This window comes from Homarus americanus, unplaced genomic scaffold, assembly GCF_018991925.1.
Source record: "Homarus americanus isolate GMGI-L3 unplaced genomic scaffold, GMGI_Hamer_2.0 scaffold11628, whole genome shotgun sequence".
In the NCBI taxonomy this organism is placed as follows: domain Eukaryota; kingdom Metazoa; phylum Arthropoda; class Malacostraca; order Decapoda; family Nephropidae; genus Homarus; species Homarus americanus.
This window is the reverse complement of record NW_024754732.1, coordinates 387,501-412,836: the sequence shown is the minus strand read 5'-3', so window position 1 is coordinate 412,836 and position 25,336 is coordinate 387,501. Positions and strand designations below refer to the sequence as shown.

Here is a 25,336-nt window from a genome sequence, read left to right as displayed (position 1 = left end):
ATTATTGCCAAACGTAGTCAGGATGAAAGTTGATGAGGTGATGAGTCGATGGTCCCCTTAATGACTGTGGTGACGATAAACAGACCAGTTACTCAGGAGACAGGTTACCAAGGTGACAGGTACACAAAGGAGACTTTACTTTTACTTTTATCCTCTTCGCCACTGATCGGCTCGTTTGCCGCTTGGGCGATCGGTCACGTCTCTGATTACTTTTCCTTTTCATTTATCTTCTTCACCAAAAGATCGGCTCGTTAGCCGCCCGGGCGATCGGTCACGTCTGTCACGCACTGTTGGCAAATACTGGGCATGCACCGGCTCCTGAATGTACCTGAATCCGCTCCAGTGTTGGTTAAATCTTGTCTTGAAAGAGCTCACACTCTCTGGTAGATTGTTCCAAGATTTTACAACCCTCACTCTGATAAAGTTTGCCCTCACAGTTTTCTGGACTTGCAGCTTCTTCAATCTTGAGCTGTGACCCCTTGTGGGGCGAGCTTCTGCCAGCTCCAAGTAAGGACACTCAACTGAGTACAATAATACGTAAGTGGATAAACAGCAGATAAGCAACAACAGCAATTATAATAAAAATAATTATAATAATAATAATAATAATAAACAGTCGTCGAAGAATTAATAAAACATAATAAAATGATAATTCAGCAATATAATAGACGACATTTTCAAAACAAAGATTCTATATATGAATTGACGTTTCAATAGCTGATGTAGATAAACAAACTGGGTGCGTGAGATAACTAGCCCACAATTGACCAGGTGTGTGTGTGTGTGTAAGATAAAGCAAGATAGAATGAAACAAACAGAATCGCACTGGAGTTTACATATGAAAGAAGACCTTAAAATTTCACCCTTCCAAAGCCTCTCAGTGGACTAGGCTACCATTTATGAGTCCTCTCCTTCCTCCTCCTCCAGGGCTAAGAAACACAGAAGGCAGTGTTCTATAACCCACAAGAGAAACAGACAGACAGACACATAATCACGCAATAGTTTTCTAAATCTTCGGAGATAGTTGAAGGGAAATCATCACGATGCTTTTCTGTCGTCTTGAAGAAGTAATTATCATTCTGGTTTCTCGTCACAAGACACGCGGAGTAGTATAGTACCATTACTTACATTCCGGGTGTGTGTTCCTCAAGATATGTACACGAAGATAAATTCTCCAAGATTCCTACATTAAACTTTCCCCCCAAACAGCGAAGTATGTATCTATCTGACCCAGTTAAACTTCGGCCCATAAACTGACTCTCAAAAATTCACATATTAACTTTCCTTCCTTAATGGATGAGCCTCATGTACTGTTTATGTACCTGTAAGTGTATATGTGTCTTTATCTAAGTGGTTAAGTGACAAGTGAAGGTAATAAACATGTTTGTTACCTGTACACTTGAACAGGTGGATAAGTAAGTTGTGTGTGTATAATGACAGACAACCTCCTCCCCTTTCCTTTATCATTATTACCTTTCTTATATCGTACAAGAGGAAAAAACTCTCTTTTCCACCCCACACATGAATGACGCGACGCTTGGGTGTTGATGTTGTGTGCTTCAGCTGACAACGGCAGATGTACGCGTCACGCTCTGTCAAATCTATTATATACGCACGCATTTACTACACTACATATGCGTATATGGGTCACCTGTTCTTCTCTAAAAGATATTTATTCAGAATCTTGATAAAGCCTTGTGAGTACGCTATTTCTTGGATGGTGGCGCGAATAATGGTTCCTGGGTCCAGACTCTCAAAAGGTTGGTTCCCTGCGTAAAGTATTACCACCGAGAGAGAGTGAGAGTAGAGGGAGAGAGAACGCATACAGCTTTAATGTAATTTCAGCGCTCTTAATTCCTTATACAGGTAAATATGGGTATGATTACAGATACAGGTACACAGGCATAATGACAGGTACACAGGCATAATTACGGGTTTAATGTAATTATATCTTTTATTATACTGTTTTGGTGCAAGTGAATTATATATTTTAAACTTACACGGAAGAAAAATGTATTTCTTACCTTTAAAACAGCTAAAATCCACCCAGGGTTAATGATGATATAATCTTGATTCGTGTAATTTTCCTTCCGTGAGAATTCCAAACTCCTTTATATCATAGTAAAAATAAAGCAACCAAACCCATATTAACATATATCTTACGTAAATTATGTATAAAGTCGTTTAAGATCGTTTGGTTAGGTTAGGAAAGTCAGGTTAGTATGTTTTGTTTTGTTCCCCCCCCCCAGGCCCCGTTGTGGGTCGTTTGACCTGTTGACCTGCGCCCGGGTGAGCTCATTCCCGTAAAAAAAAAAAGGTGAGATTCCGACACACTGGAGCCATTTCAATTCTAAAGAACTTAATAAATGGTTCGTTTTTATTCTATATTATAAAAATAAATAATAATGTAGACTCAATAATAATAAATAACTACTAAAGCCGAAAGGATTTCAAATTAATATATTGTACACATGAATAACGACAATAAAAATAATATTGAATAATTTTTAAAACGAAAATTCGATTTAAGATAGCAAAAATAATATTTTACTATTGTATAATATATTATATTATATTATATTATATTATATTATACAATAAGATAACGCAATATAAAAAGAATAATATTAAAACATTCTTAAAATGAAAATTATTAAGAGTAACAATGAATAATGACAAATAGAAATTATTAAATGTTGAATGTCGACGTAATAAATCCAGCATGGCGGAGGCGATGTCACACGGGGCTCCTTGAAAATCCATAAAAACGAGAAATATACACAATTAACATCTCCTGGAGTGGATATAAACTACCAGCAAGAAAGGGGATAATTTATTCTTCATCCCAAATCTACAATATCGTGTTCAGGTACGGTAGAAAGATAAATAATGATCATTTTAGTTTTTGTAGTGTGAGTTGGTATTTAATAATGGCAGTGAAGTAACGTAGATAAGAGGGATTAAATAGAAACATATCAGTAATTAGTTGATTAATTTGGTTCTTATTATTTTCAGGGATCCATCATTAGTTGCTGAAATATATAACTGGAGGATTTAATGGCTTAATTCAGGATTTCTTGCAAGTTTGGGAAGATTATACTTAACACGAATATATACAGTACTTCTACGGTTTGTAAGTTATTCCTTTTTTATAGTTTTTTAATGTCTATAGATATTATTTTATGTCTAATCCACGTAATACAACCAATACTCTCAATTATATAATACCCGCAAACTACACCAATTATTACGTAAGCAAGGAATTGTATTGTAATGATAAATTTGGTAATTAACTAAATGTTTTGAGCTACAATTTAACACAAGAGAAAACAATAAAATATTTAAGCTTTCCGTAGTCCCACACACAGCGTTCAGATATCGTCAGATGTTTACAAACAGTGATGTTGGTTTTTGATAGAGGATATACCATAGATGTTTATACTTGACCTTGTGTTGACCTTTTGACCTTTTTGACCCTTTAAATATATATATATATATATATATATATATATATATATATATATATATATATATATATATATATATATATATATAGAGAGAGAGAGAGAGAGAGAGAGAGAGAGAGAGAGAGAGAGAGAGAGAGAGAGAGAGAGAGAGGATAGAAGTTGCCATGGTAAATATTATTTTGTCATGTATGGACGTTGAGGCTTCTGTCGTTCTTGTGTAAATAAACAAATTCCTGATGCTGCTATTTAAAGGTGACCAAATTAACACTGGAAGCCGCAAATTTAACACTCAAGAAAGGAAAGTAAAGTTAATAACACATTTTTATACTCTGATTGAGACCCGAAGCACACACACACACACACACACACACACACACACACACACACACACACACACATGATTTAGGAATGTGTTGCCTGTGTGTGAGGGGGGTTCTGGGGGGAGAGTTTAAAGGTAATATAGTAACTATTCCCAGGTGTGTAGCTTCTAATATGTGTGCGTGTCTCTTTAAACACACACATACACACACACACACACACACACACACACACACACACACACACACACACACACACACACACACACACACATATATCTATCTGTCCATATATCTCTCTATCTCTCAGCCCTACCTGTTTGTGTGTCTGTTGATCTCGTCTCACAAACTCACACACTCACAAACACACCCTCCCGCACACATACAACACACCCCCACAATAGGAGCAACACACCCCTAGGGAGGAATGGCTCTACCAACTGGCTCCCTATCACCTGGTTTTCACTTCTTTCACTTTTCTTTCACCATTCATAACACAGGTGGGCAGGCAGGTGTGAGGGTGTGTGTATGTTTTCTCCTGGTGGTGCCGGAGTGAGTGGCCCTTACCACACCTGTTGCTGCTGCTGTTAATTAGTCCCCAGGTATAATAATGTATAATTTGAAGAATTTTTTTTTAAATGACCTCTCTGTTGTTGTTTAAATGAGTCAGTACAGACGTAAGGCAATTAGACACGTTTACCTGTTGATGTTAATGAGAGTTCAGGTGTATTGGCCACTTTCTTGATGTGTTTTGTCTTGTCTGTCTGTCTGTCTGTCTGTCTGTCTGTGGGTATTTATGTTTAGAGATTAGAACATTAAACTAGTTGGAATACGCAATCTGCAACACGGCGGATCATTGCACATGCATACATACATACACACGGCTAAGCAACTAGTGTCTTGTGGTGGCTGGGGGTTGCGTCACTCATTTGCAAGACCTTTCTGAGTACTGTAAGCTGTGTGGGTTACTGTATTGGTGGTGATCTGAATACAGTGTACTACAATTAGGAGTGTAACTGAGGTAATGAGGTTGTTGTGAAGTGGTGCGGTGCGGGGTGAGGTTAGATCAACTTTTGGGGGAGGAGAGAGAATGGGGGAGAGGGGAGGGGTGGGAGGGGAGGGGAAAAGGGGGAAATTAGCTTTTGGGAGGGTATAGAGGGGAAGAGGGAGGGGGTATCAGTTTTGTGGGAGGAGATAGATGAGAGGAAGAGGGGATAAATTTGGGGAGGAAGAGGGGAGGGGGAAGAGAGAGAAGGGGTGGGATAGGATGGGAGGGGAGGGCCAACTAACAGCTGCTAAACTTACTTTCACTAACCAATAACCACAACTCCCATGTTTTGACAGATCTCATTGCTCACTTTGTGCTAGATGTTTAAGTACTGTGTATGTTTATCTGTGTATATAAACGTCTGTGTGTATATGTATTTATATAAGTATACATTGAGATTATATAGTGTGTATGGGTGTGTTTGTGTTTGTATCTGTATGTTTTTGTATGTTTGTGTTGTGTGTATGTGGGTGAGAGAGAGTTAGACCTAACCTAAACTAACCTAACCTAACCTAACCTAACCTAACCTAACCTAACCTAACCTAACCTAACCAAACATCACCAGGACTCAGAACAGGCAGCAGTACTTTTCCTGTAGTTTCGTTGACTTCCTGTAAACTTGTTGTCTTTAGTGAAAAAATATTCCAAAATGTGTTGCTATCAAGATGAAGTGTCAAAGAGTCAGAGGTTAAAAATAACACACACACACACACACACACACACACACACACACACACACACACACACACACACACACACACACACACACACACATACACACACACACACACACACACACACACACACACACACACACACACACACACACGCACACACACACACCGTCATATGTTGCCTACCTCCACATACTAGATCCTCGTCTCCTATGCGAAGCTCCTCACGACACAGAAAGCTCATGGGGTATATTTATGGCTCATAAACTGTATACCTGGACTTGTGAGCGACCTAGAATATCTCAGAAAGTGCTTAAAATACTCACCAAGTTTTTACAGAGTTCAGAAGCTTCTCTACACTGATCATATTGTTCAGTTTAGTTCAGCAGGGTACATAATTGTTCAAAGGACTGTTCAGGATAGTTCAGCAGGGTACAGAATTGTTCAAAGGAGTTTTACACCACTTAAGGAACACTTGATCTTGCTTGCGCTCTACCATGCTGGCCAATCAACGCGTGTTTACCAAAAGTTTTTTTTTTATTACCCATCTCTCATTGGTCCGTAGCAAATACTTTCAAGCGCCCTTCCCAGACACGGGTATAGGAGCGTTCCTGATTAGTTAGCGGTCATTATTCATCAAGCGTTTGATTGGTTGCCGACCGACGTATATAAACCTTTAGCGGTAGGGAACATTTGTCTTAGTTAATTACCTCACTTGAGAGACTGTTAACTGTTAAGTGGGTGATAAAATATACAGGTGTGACTTCTTCCTTAGGGACTGTTAAATTAAGCTCTAACTGTTTTTAAGTGGTAATTTATGCTGATGTGACTGTTACACTGTACCTCAAAGCGGGGAATATTCTTACGTGACTGTATTTAACTGTAACTGAAGGGGATAGTGCTTTAAAGTGACTGTATTTGATTTGCTTAATGATGTAATGCTGTAATGTGACTGTATTTTAACTGTAACTGAAGGAGATACGTAACTGTATCTGACTGGCTGACTCATCTTTCTCTCTCTGGCTGCCTGAACTGACTGGCAGGACACAGCCGTTTAGAGCGCCATCCGGTATTGTGTTACAGTCACTGGTGCCATGCCTCCCCCCTCCCTCCCTCCCTCCCTCCCTCCCTCCTTCCCTCCTTCCCTCACTCCTACCCTCCATCTCCCACACTGTGTTTCTCTATTGCGGTGACCACACGGGCCAACTGCACCATTAGATAGTGTCACTATAAGCTATTGTACCTGTGGACAGTGCCAGTATGAGTTAATGCAACTGGACAGTGCCATTATAAGCTATTGTACCTGTGGACAGTGCCAGTATGAGTTAATGTACCTGTGGACAGTGCCGCTATGAGTTATATAAGTATACGAACCTTTGGACAGTACATTTGTGATTTAATGTACCTAAGGACTGTGCCAGTATGAATTAATGAACATTTGGAAAGTACCAATATGGATTAATATACCCTTATAATATAATGATATAAATTGACGTACCTTCGGACAGTCACAACTTGAGTCAGCACCTTTGGAAAGTAACAGTACAAGTTCCTGTATCTGGATAGTGACAATAAAAGTCAGTGTACCTTTGGAAAGTAGAAAAAAAGGTTTGGTGAGTCTATGTGAGTGTATGTACCTTTGGAAAGTGACACTATACCCCTGTTGTGTCACTACTTGTTAATAACGACACTTAGTACCTTTGGACAGACGCAGGTAATTAATATACCTTTGAATGGTAACAAAGGGTTAGATAATGCACCTTTGGATAATCACAACAGGTGTTCAGTACACATGTGAAATTAACACCTGTGTGACCCATTCCACTGTAAAAGTAACACCGGTGTGACGTATTCCACGGTGAAAATAAGCTAAACCTCACATATGGACCATTAAACCTCCCAGCAAAATGTTCAAGATCTATGGATTTTCGTTGAAGAAGCCCTGGAAACCTACCGCCCCATCATCTGTGGCCACTGGAAACCAAACGGAAGTCAGGAGTTCCACCAGCGTCAGAAATTCAGGGCTTGTTGAGGGATCCGCTGAGGGGCGTGACGTGGCGGATGTTGCAGGGATATCAGATGACGTACAGGTGGTGTGAGATGTTTATTATTTGTCTAATTATTTCCTTGATCTCAGAGGTGGAGAGCCAGGGTAGTGTGTGTGTGTGTTTATATGTCTCCTCTTATAGCCAAATGACCTGAAGGTGTTGGTCTTCCTTCAGGAGGAGAAAGAAGAGGAAGAGGGGGTGAGGAGGAATCGCTTAGAGAGGAGGAGTGAGGAACACGGGAGACTTGTAGCCGCCCAGGTGTTTCTCTCGTGGCCGCAGGAAGGTTCTCGTCGAGCCTACCAGTCCTCCCTCACTACCGCCCTTGATCACCACCACCTTTCCACCACGACACAAGGGGTGAGTCACTCTAAGCGGGTGTGGGATGTGTACTAGACAGGTTTTGGGGGTGTAGCAGGTGTATTGGTGTTTACTATAGATAGGTGTGGGGGTGTGATAGGTGTAGGGGTGTGATAGGTGTGGGGGTGTGCAGTAGTGTAGTGTAGTGTGTATTTTGGTGTTGTGTTACCTGAGAAAGCGTAATGTAGTTTTAGTATTTGTGATGAACGAACTAATAACGCTGAATTTTCCTTTCTCTCACCCATCCACCTACACACCCACCTACACACCCACCTACACACCCACCTACACACCCACCTACCCACCCACCTACACACCCACCTATACACCAACCTACCTAACCACCTACCCATCCACCTGCCCACACACACAGGGTGGAGACGACCGCAGCCGGTTATGGAACGGCCACCTGTCCTCAAAGGCCACCGAGGACCTACACCATCTGGGAACCAAACTACGACTCAGCCAGGAGGTACAACAGCTGGCTTGGTGGGTGGTGGGGAGTCGCTTGGCCTCCGTGGATGCCCTCTGGACCTATAACCAGCTGCAGGTGGTTCAGAAGGCCCTGGCAGATGGGGCTTACGGTCAGGAGGACTTGGATGAGCTGCTACACTCCCTCACGCTCTATATCTACTCACAGATCAAACGCCTCAAGTCCCTACACAGTGCCTTTCCCGGGACCCAGGCTGGCAGACAACTTACTTATACCCTGAGGTCAGTGTATGGGTCAGGAGATTATACTGAGAGGAGGGGGTGAGGGGGTAGGTAGTATGAGTGAAGTATAGATATAGAGAGAGTGAGAGAGAAGGATAGGTAGAATTAAACAGAGAGAAAGAGATAAGTAGATAGAGAGAGATAGAAAGAGAGACAGAGAGAGGGAGACTACAATAATGATTGACACACACACACACACACACACACACACACACACACACACACACACACACACACTCTAGGTCCTGTCATACACACAGTATCAACCATCATTATCACCCCGGCAGGTCACTACAGGGTCTGGAGCAACACCCAGCCACTCGTCAGCTGCTGGACCAGGCGGGTCAACCTGTCTTACCTGAGGACATATTAGCTGCCATACTCCGTCACGCTCACGACTGGTATGTCTGTCTGTTTGTCTGTCTGCTGTCTGTTTCTGTATTATCTGTCTGTCTATTTGTCTATCTGTATGTCTGTTTGTCTTTGTCTATCTGTGACTGTCTTCATATAGAGCTCTACCTGTCTTAAACTCAGTAATGAGTCACCAAAACACCTGTCATCTAGAAATCTACTTGTCCTCACCTGTCAGTAATCAATCAACTGAAACACACCTATAATATCCTGCAGGTGGGCGGGTGTGCTACAGGTGATACAGAAGGAGGAGGCGACGGAGGAGAACCCACACCAACAGGTTCCTGCCCTGGTCGAAGTAACCCACATGGCTCTCACCTTCCTTCAACAAGACGCCCAACACTACGATCATATATTTAATAAGTAATTCACAGTTATTCTATGTCTGTTGTTGTCAAGTTTCGTTTTATGTTTGTTGTTCTTTTGTTGTTTTGTTTTGTTTGTTGTTGTTTTGTTGTTTTGTTTTATGTTTGTTGTTGTTTTGTTGTTTTGTTTTATGTTTGTTGTTGTTTTGTTTTATGTTTGTTGTTGTTTTGTTGTTTTGTTTTATGTTTGTTGTTGTTTTGTTGTTTTGTTTTATGTTTGTTGTTCTTTTGTTGTTTTGTTTTATGTTTGTTGTTGTTGTTTTTTGTTTGTTTTGCGTTTGTTGTAATAATCTAGATCACGTGAATATTAAGCACCCCAGCTTGATTTACCTGATTAAACACCCTAACCTAACCTAACCTAACCTAACCTAAGCCATGTCTCTTCGTTAGGGAGATGGGAGTCACCTACACGTCAATAAGCTACGGAGAATTCAGCAAGCAGGTGGCCCAGGTGTTAAGACCGCTTCTCAGACCCTCTCCTCCCCGCTATCCGACACGAGGTATGGCTGACTCCATGCTTAGTGCCTATACAAGTAGACTATGGGAATAAATACCCTTTTCTATGGCTTTGTTGTTATAGTTCTTTCTCTCTCTCTCTCTCTCTCTCTCTCTCTCTCTCTCTCTCTCTCTCTCTCTCTCTCTCTCTCTCTCTCTCTCTCTCTCTCTCTCTCTCTCTCTCTCATAAATCTACATACATAAATACACAGATAAACGTCTTAATGAGGTAATTAACATTCTTATCAATCTTTCAGGTGAGCTGGACGGGGAACAACACAGGTCGAAATTCGTGCACAACTTCGACGTGGGTTCGTCCTTATGGTCCCTCTATCACAACCTACGGCACATGCACGCGTGAGTCCTCTTTACCTTTGAGTTGTGAGTAAGTGAGTGAGTGAGTGTTTTAGTAATAGTAGTAGTAGTAGTAATAGTAGTAATAGTAGTAGTAGTAGTATAAAAACTGAAATGACTTATCAATCTCACACAGTGTTGGGGTGCAGGCAGGAGGAGGAAGGGGAGAAGACGAAGGAAGAGGAGGAGGAAGAAGAGGAAGAGAGACAGGTGGTGAGGGGGCCCCGGTCGAGAGTTTCCCCAGCTGGTTCATGGACAGTGTGGCCACCTGGCTTACCCACTCACAGCAGGAGAATCAGCGTCTCCTTCAGGAAGCTCTTCTACAGGATAGTCTCTCTGTTGTCACTATTACTCCTGCCGACTCCAACACCCAGACCACATCTATGCTCTCGAACGACGCCCTTCTACAGGATGAACTCTCTCCTCCTGGTCCTGTTGCCTCGTCCCACGTAGAAAACTCTCGACATCTCCCCCAGGAATGTCCCCTACAGGATAAAATTTCTCTCCCTGGTCCTGCCTCTATAACCACCAAAACCTCCTCGATATCTAAGGACCCCCTTCTGCAGTATAAACTCCCTGCTGCTGGTACTTCTCCCCAGACCTCCTATAGACCCCCACATCAAGGATATCCACAATACCTCCATCAGAAAGGTCCTCTACAGAATAAACTTCCCGTCTGTGTTCCTGCCCTGACGACTACCCACACCCACGCTCTTCATGAACTCCTACAAGCTTTCAGAAGGGTAAAACAATTGTTTATTATTGTTAGTGTGTGTAATATACTGTGTCCTTATGTCTTTGGTTGGTTAGTTTAGTACACACGGAAACTCATACAAGGCATTGTGAATCAATGTAGAGGTTAAGAGTCGCTTGAAATATTGTATGTGTAAGTTGAGGATATGAGTATTGTTATCTTATTTCCCTTGCCTGTTTCCGGTCATACACACACACACACACACTCACTTGTGATGCAGATGAGGAACTTGATATACTGATAAATGTATAGTGTGTTGAAGGAAGCAGGTGTTATGAGGCTGCAAGTGAATAGGCCAGCACAGGTGTTAATTAAGGTGATTTACTGCACCCTAACACAGGTAAACACGTGGTGGGAGTCACTAGCCTGGCCGTGTGAGGAGGAGACGTGTGGAGTGTTGGTGGTGGTGGTGTTGGAGAACCTGTGTTATCTCGCCGCCACCTGTTGTAGAGGTCTTGCTCACCTCCCCCACCACCAACACGCACCCACCACCACCACCTCCACCACTACCGTCACCACCACCACCACCACTACTGCCTACCACCGTCCACTCACACGTATTGCCCATCATCATCATCACCTTCCTCCTTTTCCTCCACCCATACACACCCACCCTTCACCCATACACACTCACCCTTCACCCATACACACTCGCCCTTCACCCATACACACCCACCCTTCACCCATACACACCCACCCTTCACCCATACACACCCGCCCTTCACCCATACACACCCACCCTTCACCCATACACACTCACCCTACAACCAAACACACTCACCCTCCACCCACTAAAACCACCCAAAATAATCCACATACACCCATCGTTACTGGTCAGCCTCCACCCACAGCCTCTCATTCTCCATCCACCCACAGCACCAACCTTCCACCCACACCCATACCCACACCCACACCCACACCCACACCCACACCCATACACCATCTAACAGGTCCCTGCTTTGATGTCAAGGTAATTATGAAGATTTTTTAAAGGTATTTTTTTTAGGTAATTTTATGTCTTTTGGTTTGGTGGGGTCATCTTTTATTATTATTGTTATTATTATTACAGCATTAGTATTTATTTATTTTTTTGTTTCTTTTGTTATTCAATTATTAAATTTACATCTCAAACAAGTATTAATTTTGATATGACATCTTTAGTAATTTTCAAGCCAGATAAATATTCACTCTTAATTAAATTAGTAAGTTCACGAAGATTTATTTTATATATTTATGTATGATTAACCAAATGAAAGTCAAGAAAATACATCTATTATTCTACCATCAGTTATGTAGGAGAGTGAACAGCATGTGGAAGGCGCTGCAGGAGGTGGGTCATCTGTCTGAGACCTTCCGTGTGGGGGAGGTGGTGGAGGGGCTGACCAGGTGTGGGAGGAGAGGCGCAGGTGACCAGGTTAACACTACAGTGGCCGCCCTCCTCACCAGCGTCACCCATAACCTCCACACACTGCTTGATCACTACCTAGAGACGGCTGTTGACCAGGTGAGGGGCATCTGTGTCTGTCTGTTTAACGTAGATTACAGTGAAATATCTATTCAATGGACTATATGGAAAGGCAAAGCCGTTATATGTAGGGTGTGTTAGATGTGAAACCTTTATTTAATGAACCATATAGAGATGGAAATCTGTTTTCTCAAGGGTCTGTTAGATGTGAAACCCCCTATCTAACGAATTACATGGGGAGAGGAGTCCGTTATATGGAGGTTTCACTGACAGACAAACAGACAGACCAATTTTGTATCACTTCTCATACACACAGATAAAACCGAGGTTAAGGGATGCTGTGGAGAAGTCCTGCGAGGAAGGACGAGGGACACCCCTGGTGGAGGATACACTGAGTCCTACACTTACACTCCTGCAGGAACACCTACAGCCACCGTCACTTCGTCAGCGTCTTCTTCTGCGACTGTGGGACGCCGTGTTGGTGCTGTTCATGGTAGTAGTCAGTAATAAGGTAAGAGATAGGTAATATTGATTATCTTAGTTATCAGTGTCTTGTTTATAGTGAAACCTCTATTTAACGGATTATATGGATGCGATAGTCAGTTATATCGAGGGTTCGTTAGATATGGAACCTCCATCTAACAGATTACTGTGTGTATATATATATATATACATATATATATATATATATATATATATATATATATATATATATATATATATATATATATATATATATATATATATATATATATATATATATATACAGATGAAATTCCGTTATATGGAGGGTCTGTTAGATATGAAACCCCCATCTAACGGATTAAAATACAGATGACAGTCCGGTATATGGAGGTTTCACTTGTATACACTGTACCGGGGTATATATTTACCGTACTTATCTCTGTTATTTCTCTCGGTAACAGAAGAAAGCTGTTGAGTATTACGAGGCTGTGTTAAGTGTGCTTGACTTGACCTTTCTTCTCCTGACGCGGCGTGACCTTAACCCTACTGCTGCCACTACTCCAGGTAGATAGATAGACAGATAGGTAGTAGGCAGTTACCAAACAGGGAGGTACTACCGCCTGGGAAGATAGTGGAAGCATAATGTGTTGTCTAATGGTAGACCCTGCTGCCATATGGCATCACGAAAATTGTGACCAAGTCCCAGGTTGCTCATCCGACTTTCTGCTTCATTTACACACAATTGCAGAGTTTCATTTGTTTCTCTTACTATTGACAACACAACATACTATTGTTTCTCACTTTTGATATTTTTGTTTTCATTTTTGTATTTATTATTATTATTATTATTATTATTATTATTATATTATTATTATTATTATGATTATTATTATTATTACAGTTCTTCTTATTCTTATTCTTATTATTCTTATTATTATTATTTTTATTATTATTATTATTATTATTATTGTTATTATTATTATTATTACAGTTCTTATTATTTTCATTATTATTTTATTATATTTTTTATTTTTTATTATAAAATTTATTTACTATGAATTATTATTATTATTATTATTATTATTATTATTATCATCACATTTTCGCTCCCCAGGCCCCGATGTGGGTCAGTGACCTGTGCCTGGGTGGGCTAATCCCCGTAAAAAAAAAAAAAAGAAAGAAAGAAAGAAAAAATAGATAGTTAGTGATGGATGGTTAGATAGATAGATAGATAGATTGATAGAGGGATAGATTAGATGGATATACAGATGGATGGATAGATAGTTAGTGATGGATGGATAGCTAGATAGATGTGTAACTAATTGAATAGATCAATAAAAGTCTGAAAATTAAGCCCTGTCTCTCTCTCATTACCCCCCCCCCCTCACTCTCTCCATAGGGTACACATCACTGAAGGAGGCACTGGAGGAGCAGGCAGTAAGCACCCCAGCACTCATAGTTCAGTACTACCGGACCAGACACGCCCACCTGACGCATTACCAACACCCCACCACCGCTCGCCTCCTCATCAGGGTCAGTCATTAGACCCATCACCTGATATTTAGACATAATTCGCTAAATAAGACAAATTCCTAGATATAATTAGATAAATAAAGTAAATTCCTAGACAATTAGGAAAATAAGGTAAATTCCTAGACATGATAAGGTGAATAATTCTTCCTTACAGGCATTCTACAGTCAACCAGGGCGCCTCACTCTACGTGTTCTCGAGGCTAGGGATATACCACCAAGAAGGGAGAGTTCTACATCTTCCTGTTGCTCTTCTTCCTCGTCATCTTCCTCCTCGTCTTCCTCCTCGTCATCTCCCAGGTCACAGCCTCAGTGTTACGTGGTGGTTCAGGTAGTGCCAGGTCATAGGTTCCCCAGTGCTGCTATCTGTAAGACCTGGAGCACCAAGGCTTATCCTGCCACCTTCCATGAGACCTTCCAGTTGTGAGTGTTGTTGTTGTTGTGTTGGGAGGGTGTTTTAAGGAGTGATGATATGCTTCTCAGTCTCTTTTTTTCTCTCTCTCTCTCTCTCTCTCTCTCTCTCTCTCTCTCTCTCTCTCTCTCTCTCTCTCTCTCTCTCTCTCTCTCTCTCTCTCTCTCTGACCACACGTCTTCAGCCCCACAGGTGTAGTGAGCGGCGACAGCAGTGGGTGGGTACAGGTGTCACTGATGCAAGGACCTACCTGCAGTGGGCGCCTGCTGGGGGAAGGTCTTCTGCCCCTCACTAACCTCCCATACGTCGACTCACCTGAGCTGCAAAATACCTGTCTCAGACTAACAGCGCCGCCCGTCCATCGTGGAGAGACGGGTAGGTGATCATCCCAGAGTTTGACGGGGTTTGGATGAGAGAAGTGTGTGTGTGTGTGTGTGTGTGTGTGTGTGTGTGTGTGTGTGTGTGGTGTATGCGTGTATCTCTGTATATTTGTATTCATGTAGTACTGTATACATACTCGTATATCACTGTCTCCATGTAGCCTTGTAACTAAGTATCCCTGCATTCATGTATCCCTGTATCCATGTATTACTGTATCATTGTATACATGTATCCTTGTATCAGGTTACAGATGCTTGACTGCTCTTCGTTGCCGGACGAAGGATGAGATGGCGATCTCCTTCCTCAAGACCCTGGAGAAGTACCACCCGGAGGCCAGTGTGTGAGGTATTACCTACTTGGAGGCCAAAGAGTGAGAGACCCACCCCTACCAAAGACTCTGACAGACACACGGACTAGAGGGTATGCCCGTAGTGATCATAATAAAAGTAGTATTGTGATTAAGACGATTGTGTTTTTTTTTTATTATTTCCTTTTAATTAACAACAATAACAACAACATTGGTGGTAGTGATGTCTGGAGTATATATGTCTGTCTGTGTGTGTGTATACTTGTCTGTCTGTGTGTGTGTATATGTGTCTATGAGTGTGTGTGCGTGTGTATATATTTGTCTGTCTGTGTGTGTGTATATATTTGTCTGTCTGTGTGTGTGTATCTGTGTCTATGAGTGTGTGTGTGTGTGTGTGTGTGTGCGCGCTTCCTAAACACCTTAATACAATCATTAAAGCGCAGTAAGGGCATTGTGCCTTAGAAAAACACGTCCAGGTAGGAGGTAACACCGATGTAAACAATGTAATTACTATATGATTTAAATGAGAAAAAATACTAACGCCATCTGTAGTAATGTACACGAACTAACACTTAAAGACCTCTTAGTAGTTGAAGCGTAGTCATAATATTATAATATCAAGGCATAAGATAGGTCTTTGTGTTGACGTAGGAGGATGATGTCATCAGTGGGTGGGGCCAATAGCTACAAAGCTTCGTCTACTGTACCTTTTACGTCATCAGTGGGTGGGGCCAATAGCTACAAAGCTTCGTCTACTGTACCTTTTACGTCATCAGTGGATGTGGTCAAGAGTTACAAAGCTCCACCTACTTATGACGTCATTCTCCTACGTCATAACAACAACCCCTCTCGTGATTTGCTGCCCAACAACACTTCATAATAACTTTGGTAACAAGATACGTTCTCTTACATAGGAATAAAAGCAGTTAACTACAAGAATGTTGACCCAGGATAAGAATTGTAGACAAGGTCTCTGTCTACACATTGGAGGTGAGAAATAGGCTTTTAGGGGTTCAATAAATCCACATCTGTATCGACCAGAACGAAGACAAGTTATCAACACCTATGAATCCCAGAATAGGTAAGTCACTGTACTCTTCATCTGTAATGGTTATATGACAGCTGTACCAGATGTTACAGTATGTTCCTCGAATGGATGGGTTTTGTATCATATTCATTCAGTAATCCTCTACACACATATACACACTTTCCTCTCTTATATATGCACTCCAAAAAAGTACAGTATCTACGGCGAGGGTCGATGAATTTCACAATGAACACTGTGACTCCTGTTGTCTCGGTAGGGATGTCACAATCCTTCGTCTGCTGTGTCGTATTTTTTCACACAAAATCGTAATAAAATGTTAGCTATAAATTAAGACGTGATATAAACAGGAACTTAAAAATCAGTAGAAATTAAGTTTGATCATTGCAAAGGACATTTATAATCTTTGCAATAATATACAGTAGAAAAAACTTTTATTCTCTTTGCAATGATTTTTAAGTTGGTTGGCGTCTGGTCGAGTAAAAGTGGAATGAAAATTAAATGTTTTATTGAGAAAATACAGTGCAGGTAAAATACAGTTCAGGTACAGTAATCAACCTGAAATATGTACTGTTTGTGGTGATTGTGACTCTTCCTTACCCTATAGGTATAGAGTCTAGACACAGCATAAAACACAAGTGAATTTTTTTTAACCCCTTGAGGACGATGACTTAACGTACCCAAGGAGTTAATTCATCGTCCTCAAGGGGTTAGTTAAGTCATCGTCCTCAAGGGGTTAGTTAAGTCATCGTCCTCAAGGGGTTAGATAAATCATCGTCCTCAAGGGGCTAAGTCATCGTCCTCAAGGGGTTAGTTGAGTCATCGTCCTCGAGGGGTTATTTACTTAAGTCATAATCCTCAAAGGGTTAAATCAATGTCTACAGTTTCCATCAAGGTACCGTTTTCTTTTACCTTTCTTCAAACAGTTATTTATTTGAGGGGGTAACTAACTTACAGAACCTGAAGAGCAATTAGGACAAAAACGACTATCACAGCTAAGAAAATGAGGACGAGGATAATAATGATCACGTTATTGCAGATATTGGCCTTTCTATCATCATGTTGCTGGACTTCATTGCACCAGCCATCCATAGACTGAATGCTCTTGACAGCCACCGTGTTTGTCCTCTGAACCAGGGAGTGAACGATGGCGTTAGCGATGACCACAATGAAGCTCAGGAGAATAAGAGACGCATACCACACATCCAAGAGTTTGAAGTAAGGGGTTCTGACGCTGGAGTTCCCGGTGTTAGCGAAGAAGCCAGACAATACCAAGAGAGAGGTGAGGGAGACCATTACCCTCTCATTGAAGTCTTTGAGAGGGAAGAACAGCGTTGATAAGGATATAAGGAACACGAGGGCGCTGGGGGCAAAGCTGTTGAGGATATGGTATTCTGACAGACTCTCCAGATGTAATGACAACACGATGTAGGAATAGTTGTAACCGTCTCCATAATCGTGAGGGGTCTCGACCGTCAGATTCGACAGTCTGTACTCGAGCAGGTCTGTACTCCCCGTGTATTCCAGAACGGTGGTTTCGTCCTTTTTCTTAAATGTAATTAATCCATTCTCCATCCTTAAGTAAAAGGTGATGTTACATATCTGGGAACCAAAGGGATAGCGCTGGAGCTGGAACTTGCAGGGGACTGTCAGTCTTGTTTCGGTAAAGAAGGATATTGTAACGTCTGGCCCGGTGAGGTAGGCACCTGTTGAAGAGACAGAGAGAGAAAGGGTCATTAAGGTGATGTACGATGTATATTTGTTTTGTCTGATTTAGAACTGACTTAACACTTATAGAGACACACTATATGAACATATACTTGCAGTCGCCTACACATATACCTGGTTGAGTGGCTGGTGTGTTTTATGAGATGTGGCATCGCTGTGCTTGTTTACATGGTATTAAAACTCCCAGATTGCCCGATAAGGAGCCACTCAATAGTAGCCAGGGTAAGGATGCTAGATAAGTATTCCACAGTTGCCACATCCCACAAAATGTATAGAACTAACCCTAACAGAGAGCGTTTCTGAGACAGCAGGTTGACAAACGTTCATATGTTGCCAAGCTTCCTTAAGTCTATTAACACAGGGAAGAGAGCAACGCCAGGCGAAGTTGATTGCTCTTGTACTGGCGCTTTGATAGTGTTTGGCGCCCTTTCTCTACACCTTAATACTGGAGGAAAGTGGTGGCTCCTTCCTCCCGATGTAGCGATGAGATTTAGTGCCTTCATGTAGTCACTGACGCCCTCTACTACATACTTTATAGCCAGTACTGTCCTAGCAACCAACAACGCTCGCTGTTTCCCTTCATCCTGCAGTAACACACACACACACACACACACACACACACACACACACACACACACACACACACACATACACACACACACACGGAAACTTGAGTCAACAAACTTACGACTGTCTTCTGTCTGCCCTGTCTTACTTTTAAGAGAGTATCATGAGTCTTACCCATCATGGGGTCATCAAATGACTGCTGTTGGAGCTCCTTGACGTCTTCCCCTGCAGCCACTAACACAGCACACGAGGACGCGTAGTCATCTGTGTCGTAGGTCATCCCTGACTTGTAACCAGCTAAGGCAGACACTAAGGGAATCCAAATATTCTTACAGTCAACTTGCTGGTCATTATGCTTCAAGTTCCAGTACTTCAGGCGCTTGTCATACCACTGAAGTTGGAGATACATGTCCAACGTGACCTGACTATTCAGAGTGGTGATATCGCTGATATAATATATGCCTACATCATAAGTTATCTCTCCCAGCTCTTTGTCCCCAGCAAACGGTCTGGTGTTGTTGTCGTACCCTTTAGGGAGCTCCAGAATCTCACAATTCCTCTCGTCGCTGTCATTGCTACAGTGTTCTATGCCGTCACAAAGCTGGTCCCGGGGGATGCACTGACCGTGATCACAGGAAAACTGTTTCTTACTACAGGGCGTCAACGTAAACTGGTCTTTAATGCCTCGGGTCTCCCACATCCAGCGTCCTACTGGCAGTGGGGATCCCTTTAGGCGCCATTCATTGTTGTGAAACTTAGAGCGGATCACCCATTCGTCTCCTTCCCGCACGATCTCTGACGTATCTTCCCCCGTTAGTTGTAGGTCCCAGTCCTGGGTGGCCGTCACGGTGTACGCGCGGTCCAGTCCACTGAGGGCGCCGAACACCAGGAACCTGGTGGCTGCGGGCACCAGGCACAGGAAACACTTGAGGCTACTGACACAGGGACGGCTTCCAACAGTACCGTTGGTTAGGAGAACTGGACACACTGTCCTTATCCCTTTGTTTGAGGTATTGTGGCCAACCCAAGCGAGGACTTTACCGTCGGTGACGCAAGAGCTGTTCAACATCTGATTAACATCCACAAATGTGGTCTCGACTTCTTGGACGCTGGGGAAGCGTCCGCTTAGCACTTTACACAGGTCGAGGTGGCCAATCTGTCCCACATTGAACGGCAGCAGAAGTGTAGTGAAGATCTCGGCGCAGAGTAGAGCAGCATCATAATGGAGGATGAGGACGTCACCAGAGGAGGCCCACGAGGAGGGGTCCAGGGCCAACAGAACATCCTGGGGCACCAAGTTGGTACAGTCGGTGGGCAGGATGACCCCACCTGACCCCTTCTCCTTCACCAGTATGGAGAAGGCCGTGATGGAGCCAGTGAAAGACACTTGACCCTCTCCAGACGCCCCCAGACACACCCCGGCAGGAAAGTCTTCTTCTGAGGTATTATTAAACACCTCCGACGACGACACCCCAATCACTTGGTCACGGACATGAGCCACCACCTGCACACACCACCACATGTTATATACAGTACAGTACAGCCAGGGAAGTAAGACCTGTTAGTCCTCTTTCCCATCCATGAACCCTGAGACCCATGAACAGGTTAACCCGAGACATCACACAGTGTTGGACCCAGAGATGGTACATTATCATGTCTCGGATTCAAAGGTTCATGAATGGGGCAGAGAATTGACAGGACATATTTCCATGACAATACTTATTAATGATTACCTCTTAAACCTATGGAACTACAGTTTAAATATATTTATAAATTTGTTACTAAATGCTTCTTTATCTTGATAACGTGCCACAACTTGTCAGTGGATCGAACCAGGGACCTTGATGAACCATAACACAGTAAAAACTCTATATAACGGACTTCAATTTAACGGACTAACCTTTCATATAGTCTGTTAAATACAGGTTTAACTTTACACCCACCTTGTCTTCCTCAGCGTCAGTGTACACACACACCCGCCGCCACACCCCAGCCACCAGCGTCTCGTCAAAGGCGTAGGAGGTGTTCCCGTACTGTACTTGTAGTTGTGACGATGGCGACACACCTGTAGCAGATAACAGTGTAAAATTACAGGGGATTGGAGATAGAAAGGCAGTGATAGAGGAATATAACTCCCCATACCCACACCGTAGAAACATAAACATACTTCTATAATTACATAACCATTGGCTAAGGAATCATATTTTTTTTTTTTTTTTTTAGAAAATCGAGTTTTGTGGCCAGTAACCAAGAAGTTTTACTTAGTAGCCTAGACTCGATTTGGGGAGAGATCTTTGTGTATTAATGCCTAATGTCTATATTGCACCCCCCCCTTCCCATTACAACCATATCTGTCGTGTTTATGGCGAAGTTTTGGACAGCAAATGATTGTGGGGAGTTACTGTGATTGGGAAGTTATGTCGGAAATTGGACAGAAAGGTTACTTATGTACATTACCGACATGGAGAGTTGCATTATTCAACAGTTAATTACGTATAACTATGTCAGGTGTTTGGGGGAAGAATTTACTGTCTTTTTTTTTTTTACTTTTTTTTGTATTTTGAGGTTTGATCTGGTCTTTATATAGGTGAGTTTATGGAGATATATGTGAAGAATAAATGTGGGATAGATAGTGATTTCTCTCTCTCTCTCTCTCTCTCTCTCTCTCTCTCTCTCTCTCTCTCTCTCTCTCTCTCACACACACACAACACCTACTGGCTCTCATCACCACACCGTCCATATTAAGGGTGAAGATGGTTGGATCTGATATCCCCTGGTAGCCCTCCTCTTCGTCCTCCTCCTCCTCCTCTTCATCCTCTTCGTCAACCCCTTCATCAACCCCTTCGTCAGCCCCTTCGTCATCGTACTGGTGTTGATCCTGGTGGAGAGGTTGTAGGAAGGCACAGATGACGAAATCGGTCCCCAGGTCAGGTACTTTCTCCTTCGTCAGACAGAGGGAGGAGTCGCGTGCCCTTAACTCTACTCCCGGGATACTTGCTCCTGTAGAAGGCCATGAAGGAGGAGGGAAAAGAGATCATGATAGCCAGCTTAATGAAGGGTGAACCAGAAAGCTTAGTTAATGGATAACATGTATAGGTAGGTACCCAGCTTAATTTATGGATAATATAGGTAGTAGAGTCAGCTTAATGAAGGGTAAAAATAAAAGCTTAGTATGTGGTTAACATGTATAAGTAACCCAGCTTAATGAAGAATAAAGTAGAACTTAGTTTATGGATAATATGAGTAGATGAAGCAGCTTAATTAAGTTACCTTTCGACTCTAACTAAAGATATCAGAATGTATTAAACTGGTTCCATTTACCTGCATCACCTGTATGTCTACAGACCAGCTCCCACAGTACTAGATCTAAAGTTAATCAATATGTTGACTATCTTTCTTATGTTTCTGCATTGAAAGCTTTTGTCAATCAAGTGACCCGCTCCCCGATTTCACCATATGTAACTTATCTCTGTTCATTGTATATTTTCAGTCTTCGGGCTGCCATGTTTTCTTAATAAACCATTAATTATTATTATTATTACACTTCACCTGTATGTTCAAACACTTCACCTGTATGTCAAAACACTTCACCTGTATGTCAAAACACTTCACCTGTATGTCAAAACACTTCACCTGTATGTCAAAACACTTCACCTGTATGTCAAAACACTTCACCTGTATGTCAAAACACTTCACGTATGTCCAAACACCACCACTACTACCATATCTAACTGACATTTCTTACCACCAATAACATGTCCACATGTCCACACCTACCTTGTTCTGCAGCTCCACATACCACAACGAATGCTAGGAGGACGTATCCTACCGCGTGCCCTTCTCTGGAATTACCCATATCCGAGGGTTGAGTGAAGGATCTGTAGGTATAGGATAAAACTCGATAAATGTGACGAAATGGAAGAGAGGTTAAAGGGAGGATATAAGGTGAGACAAGGATAAAGGGAGGAAACACAAGAGAGAACAAGGGAATAAAGGGAGAGGATAAGGATAAAGGGAGGAAACAATGGAGGACAAGGGGATAAGGGGAGGAAACACGGGGGATAAAGGGAGGAAACACAAGGGGGATAAAGGAAGGAAACACAAGGGGGATAAAGGGAGAACAAGGGGGATAAAGGGAGGAGGGTAACACAAGGGAGTTCCAACAAATACCTCTGTTTGTAGATGCCAGGGGCTGACTGAGGGAGTGAGGGCCAACTATGACAGGTCACGTCATGCCACCGAGGACCAGATTTATAGTAATGGCGTGGTGTGACGTGTTGCATGTTGTAGGGGAAGGGGGTGTGTGGGGGGAGTGGTGGTGTGTGTGTGGGGGTGGTGTGTGTGTGGGGGAAGTGGTGTGTGTGGGGGGTGTGGTGTGTGTGGGGGGGGTGATGTGTGTGGGGGGAGGTGGTGTGTGTGGGGGGGGGTGGTGTGTGTGTGTGGGGAGGGGTGGTGTGTGTGGGGAAGGTGGTGTGTGTGGGGGAGGGTGATGTGTGTGGGGGGTGGTGTGTGGGGTGGGTGTGGGAGGGTGGGTGTGTGTGGGGGGTGTGTGGTGGGGGAGGGTGGTGTGTGTGTGTGGGGGAGGGTGATGTGTGTGGGGGGGTGGTGTGTGGGAAGGGTGGTGTGTGTGGTGGGGGAGGGTGGTGTGGGTGGGGGGTGGTGTGTGTGTGGAGGTGGTGTGTGTGGGGGAGGGTGGTGTGTGGGAAGGGTGGTGTGTGTGGGGGGGAGGGTGGTGTGAGTGGGGGGAAGGTGGTGTGTAGGGGAAGGGGGGTGTGTAGAGGAAGGGGGTGTGTGTAGGGAAAGGGATGGAGGGGGAATACTGAAAGAGGTGAGAGGTTAGGGGGATACAGGAAGAGGTGAGGGGTGACTGTAACACTGTATTTATTTATTACCTGTATTCCTGTAACATTCTGTATTCGTCGTCTCAATGTCAAACCTGTGGTAAAAACCAGACCAACTACCACACTGTGATATCAAAACATTCTTGAAAATATAGTATTGTATTCCTGTACCGCTGTAATCCCTGTAGTACTGTATTCATGGCTTGCCAGGTACAGCAACACTCAACTTTTTTACCTAGTCATTGGATCGAACACCACTTAGTGCCTTACTGTAGTGTTCATGACTCATTTATTATTTAGTCATTTTATTTATGTTTCTGGTTTATTTATTTATTGTTTATTTTATCTATATTTATTTGTTTATTTAGTTCCGTGTACCTTCTATAGCTTATAGGCCCAGTAGATGAATGTTTATATAAGTTTTATAAGCAAAGTTACTTATAGAACTGTTAGTAACATTTATTGTGGTATTTATTCCTTCTTGCATAATGAAGGTACTGTAGTGTGTGTGTGTCACTTGGTATACTTATGTGTGTTATGTGTCATTGTAAATCCCTATTTTATGTATTTTCGTATTTACATATTTGTATCAACCAGTAAGACAAAAATACTGTTGTTTATATATGGTGTTCGATTAAATTTGTTGATTTATAAATAATCTCGCAGGTGTGGGTGTAGTATCCGTATAGCGGGGTTGAAGAACGTGAAGGAGATGTGACAAGTGAACTAAAGAAATGATTGCCCGTCAGTCTGTGAACTGTACTTGGTGTCGACAGCAACTACCATGTGTTTCCTCTGTATAGTGACCACCATACTACACCACAGCTTCTCTGGATGTACAACCATACGTAAGAAACTCCATATAATGACGATGTAGTGTTGACCAGCGAGTGGATATAAACAAAACAGAAATAAACTGGAAAAAACAGGACGTCAACATTGCTGGACAAGTTCATTTCGCTCAGGTTAGTACATTACACGCTGCAGTCGCTACTTAATGCTTAATTTTAATATTTTATCTCGTATTTCGGGTATATCAGGACTCGATACAATGAAAGATTAGATAATTATTCTATGTAAACAAAAAGGGTCTTTCGATGTTGTTATTCTGACCGTGATATTAAATCGTCGTTGTTGTCATTTAAGTGGTAGTTAAAGGTTGTTTGGGCCATTATCGTAAGGCTTTGAGGGAGGCATATATAAAGCACTGATAAATATGAATATTCGCTAGTGGATATGGACGTGAACTGTAAATTAATTTTTTTACTGGGAGATAGAGCAAAACATATGAATACCGCCGTAAAATGCCATTTCTAATCTCATCGTATTTATCATGGGTAAATTTATCGTTACTGTCACCTACTACAACCTTCACTAAATGACGACGATTATAAAGTAGTATGTGGTGAAATAGTTCGTGTGTCTTGACGTTGGTTAGGAAGCTACCGGCCGCTCCCCTCCCTCAAATGGAAACAGAACAATTATTCACATTATCTAACCTACTTTTAAGCTTTCAATTACACCCCTTCCTATATTCCTTAAGTCCCTCCCTCCTATCCTCCTACTCATCCTCCCCCCCTCACTCCCTCCT

General features: G+C 42.4%; 3 protein-coding genes across 3 annotated transcripts; 1 reads left to right on the top strand and 2 right to left on the bottom strand.

Moving 5' to 3' along the window:
• Positions 1-11,705: 11,705 nt before the first annotated feature.
• Positions 11,706-15,721, top strand: LOC121856069. Its single transcript, XM_042351362.1, has 8 exons — positions 11,706-11,974; positions 12,293-12,508; positions 12,786-12,980; positions 13,396-13,498; positions 14,334-14,467; positions 14,622-14,887; positions 15,061-15,251; positions 15,501-15,721. The coding sequence occupies exons 2-8, from the start codon at positions 12,314-12,316 to the stop codon at positions 15,599-15,601; spliced, it is 1,185 nt and encodes a 394-aa protein (XP_042207296.1). The 5' UTR covers positions 11,706-11,974; positions 12,293-12,313; the 3' UTR covers positions 15,602-15,721.
• Positions 15,722-17,359: 1,638 nt separating this feature from the next.
• LOC121856074 lies at positions 17,360-20,426 on the bottom strand. Its single transcript, XM_042351367.1, has 2 exons — positions 19,079-20,426; positions 17,360-18,315 (listed from the first exon to the last, which is right to left on the bottom strand). Exons 1-2 carry the CDS (start codon positions 20,424-20,426, stop codon positions 17,561-17,563), a joined length of 2,103 nt encoding a protein of 700 aa, XP_042207301.1. The 3' UTR covers positions 17,360-17,560.
• Positions 20,427-20,778: 352 nt separating this feature from the next.
• On the bottom strand, positions 20,779-22,776 carry LOC121856068. The gene is made up of 3 exons (XM_042351360.1): positions 22,682-22,776; positions 21,620-21,904; positions 20,779-20,969 (listed from the first exon to the last, which is right to left on the bottom strand). Exons 1-3 carry the CDS (start codon positions 22,758-22,760, stop codon positions 20,800-20,802), a joined length of 534 nt encoding a protein of 177 aa, XP_042207294.1. The 5' UTR covers positions 22,761-22,776; the 3' UTR covers positions 20,779-20,799.
• Between the last annotated feature and the right edge of the window lie 2,560 nt (positions 22,777-25,336).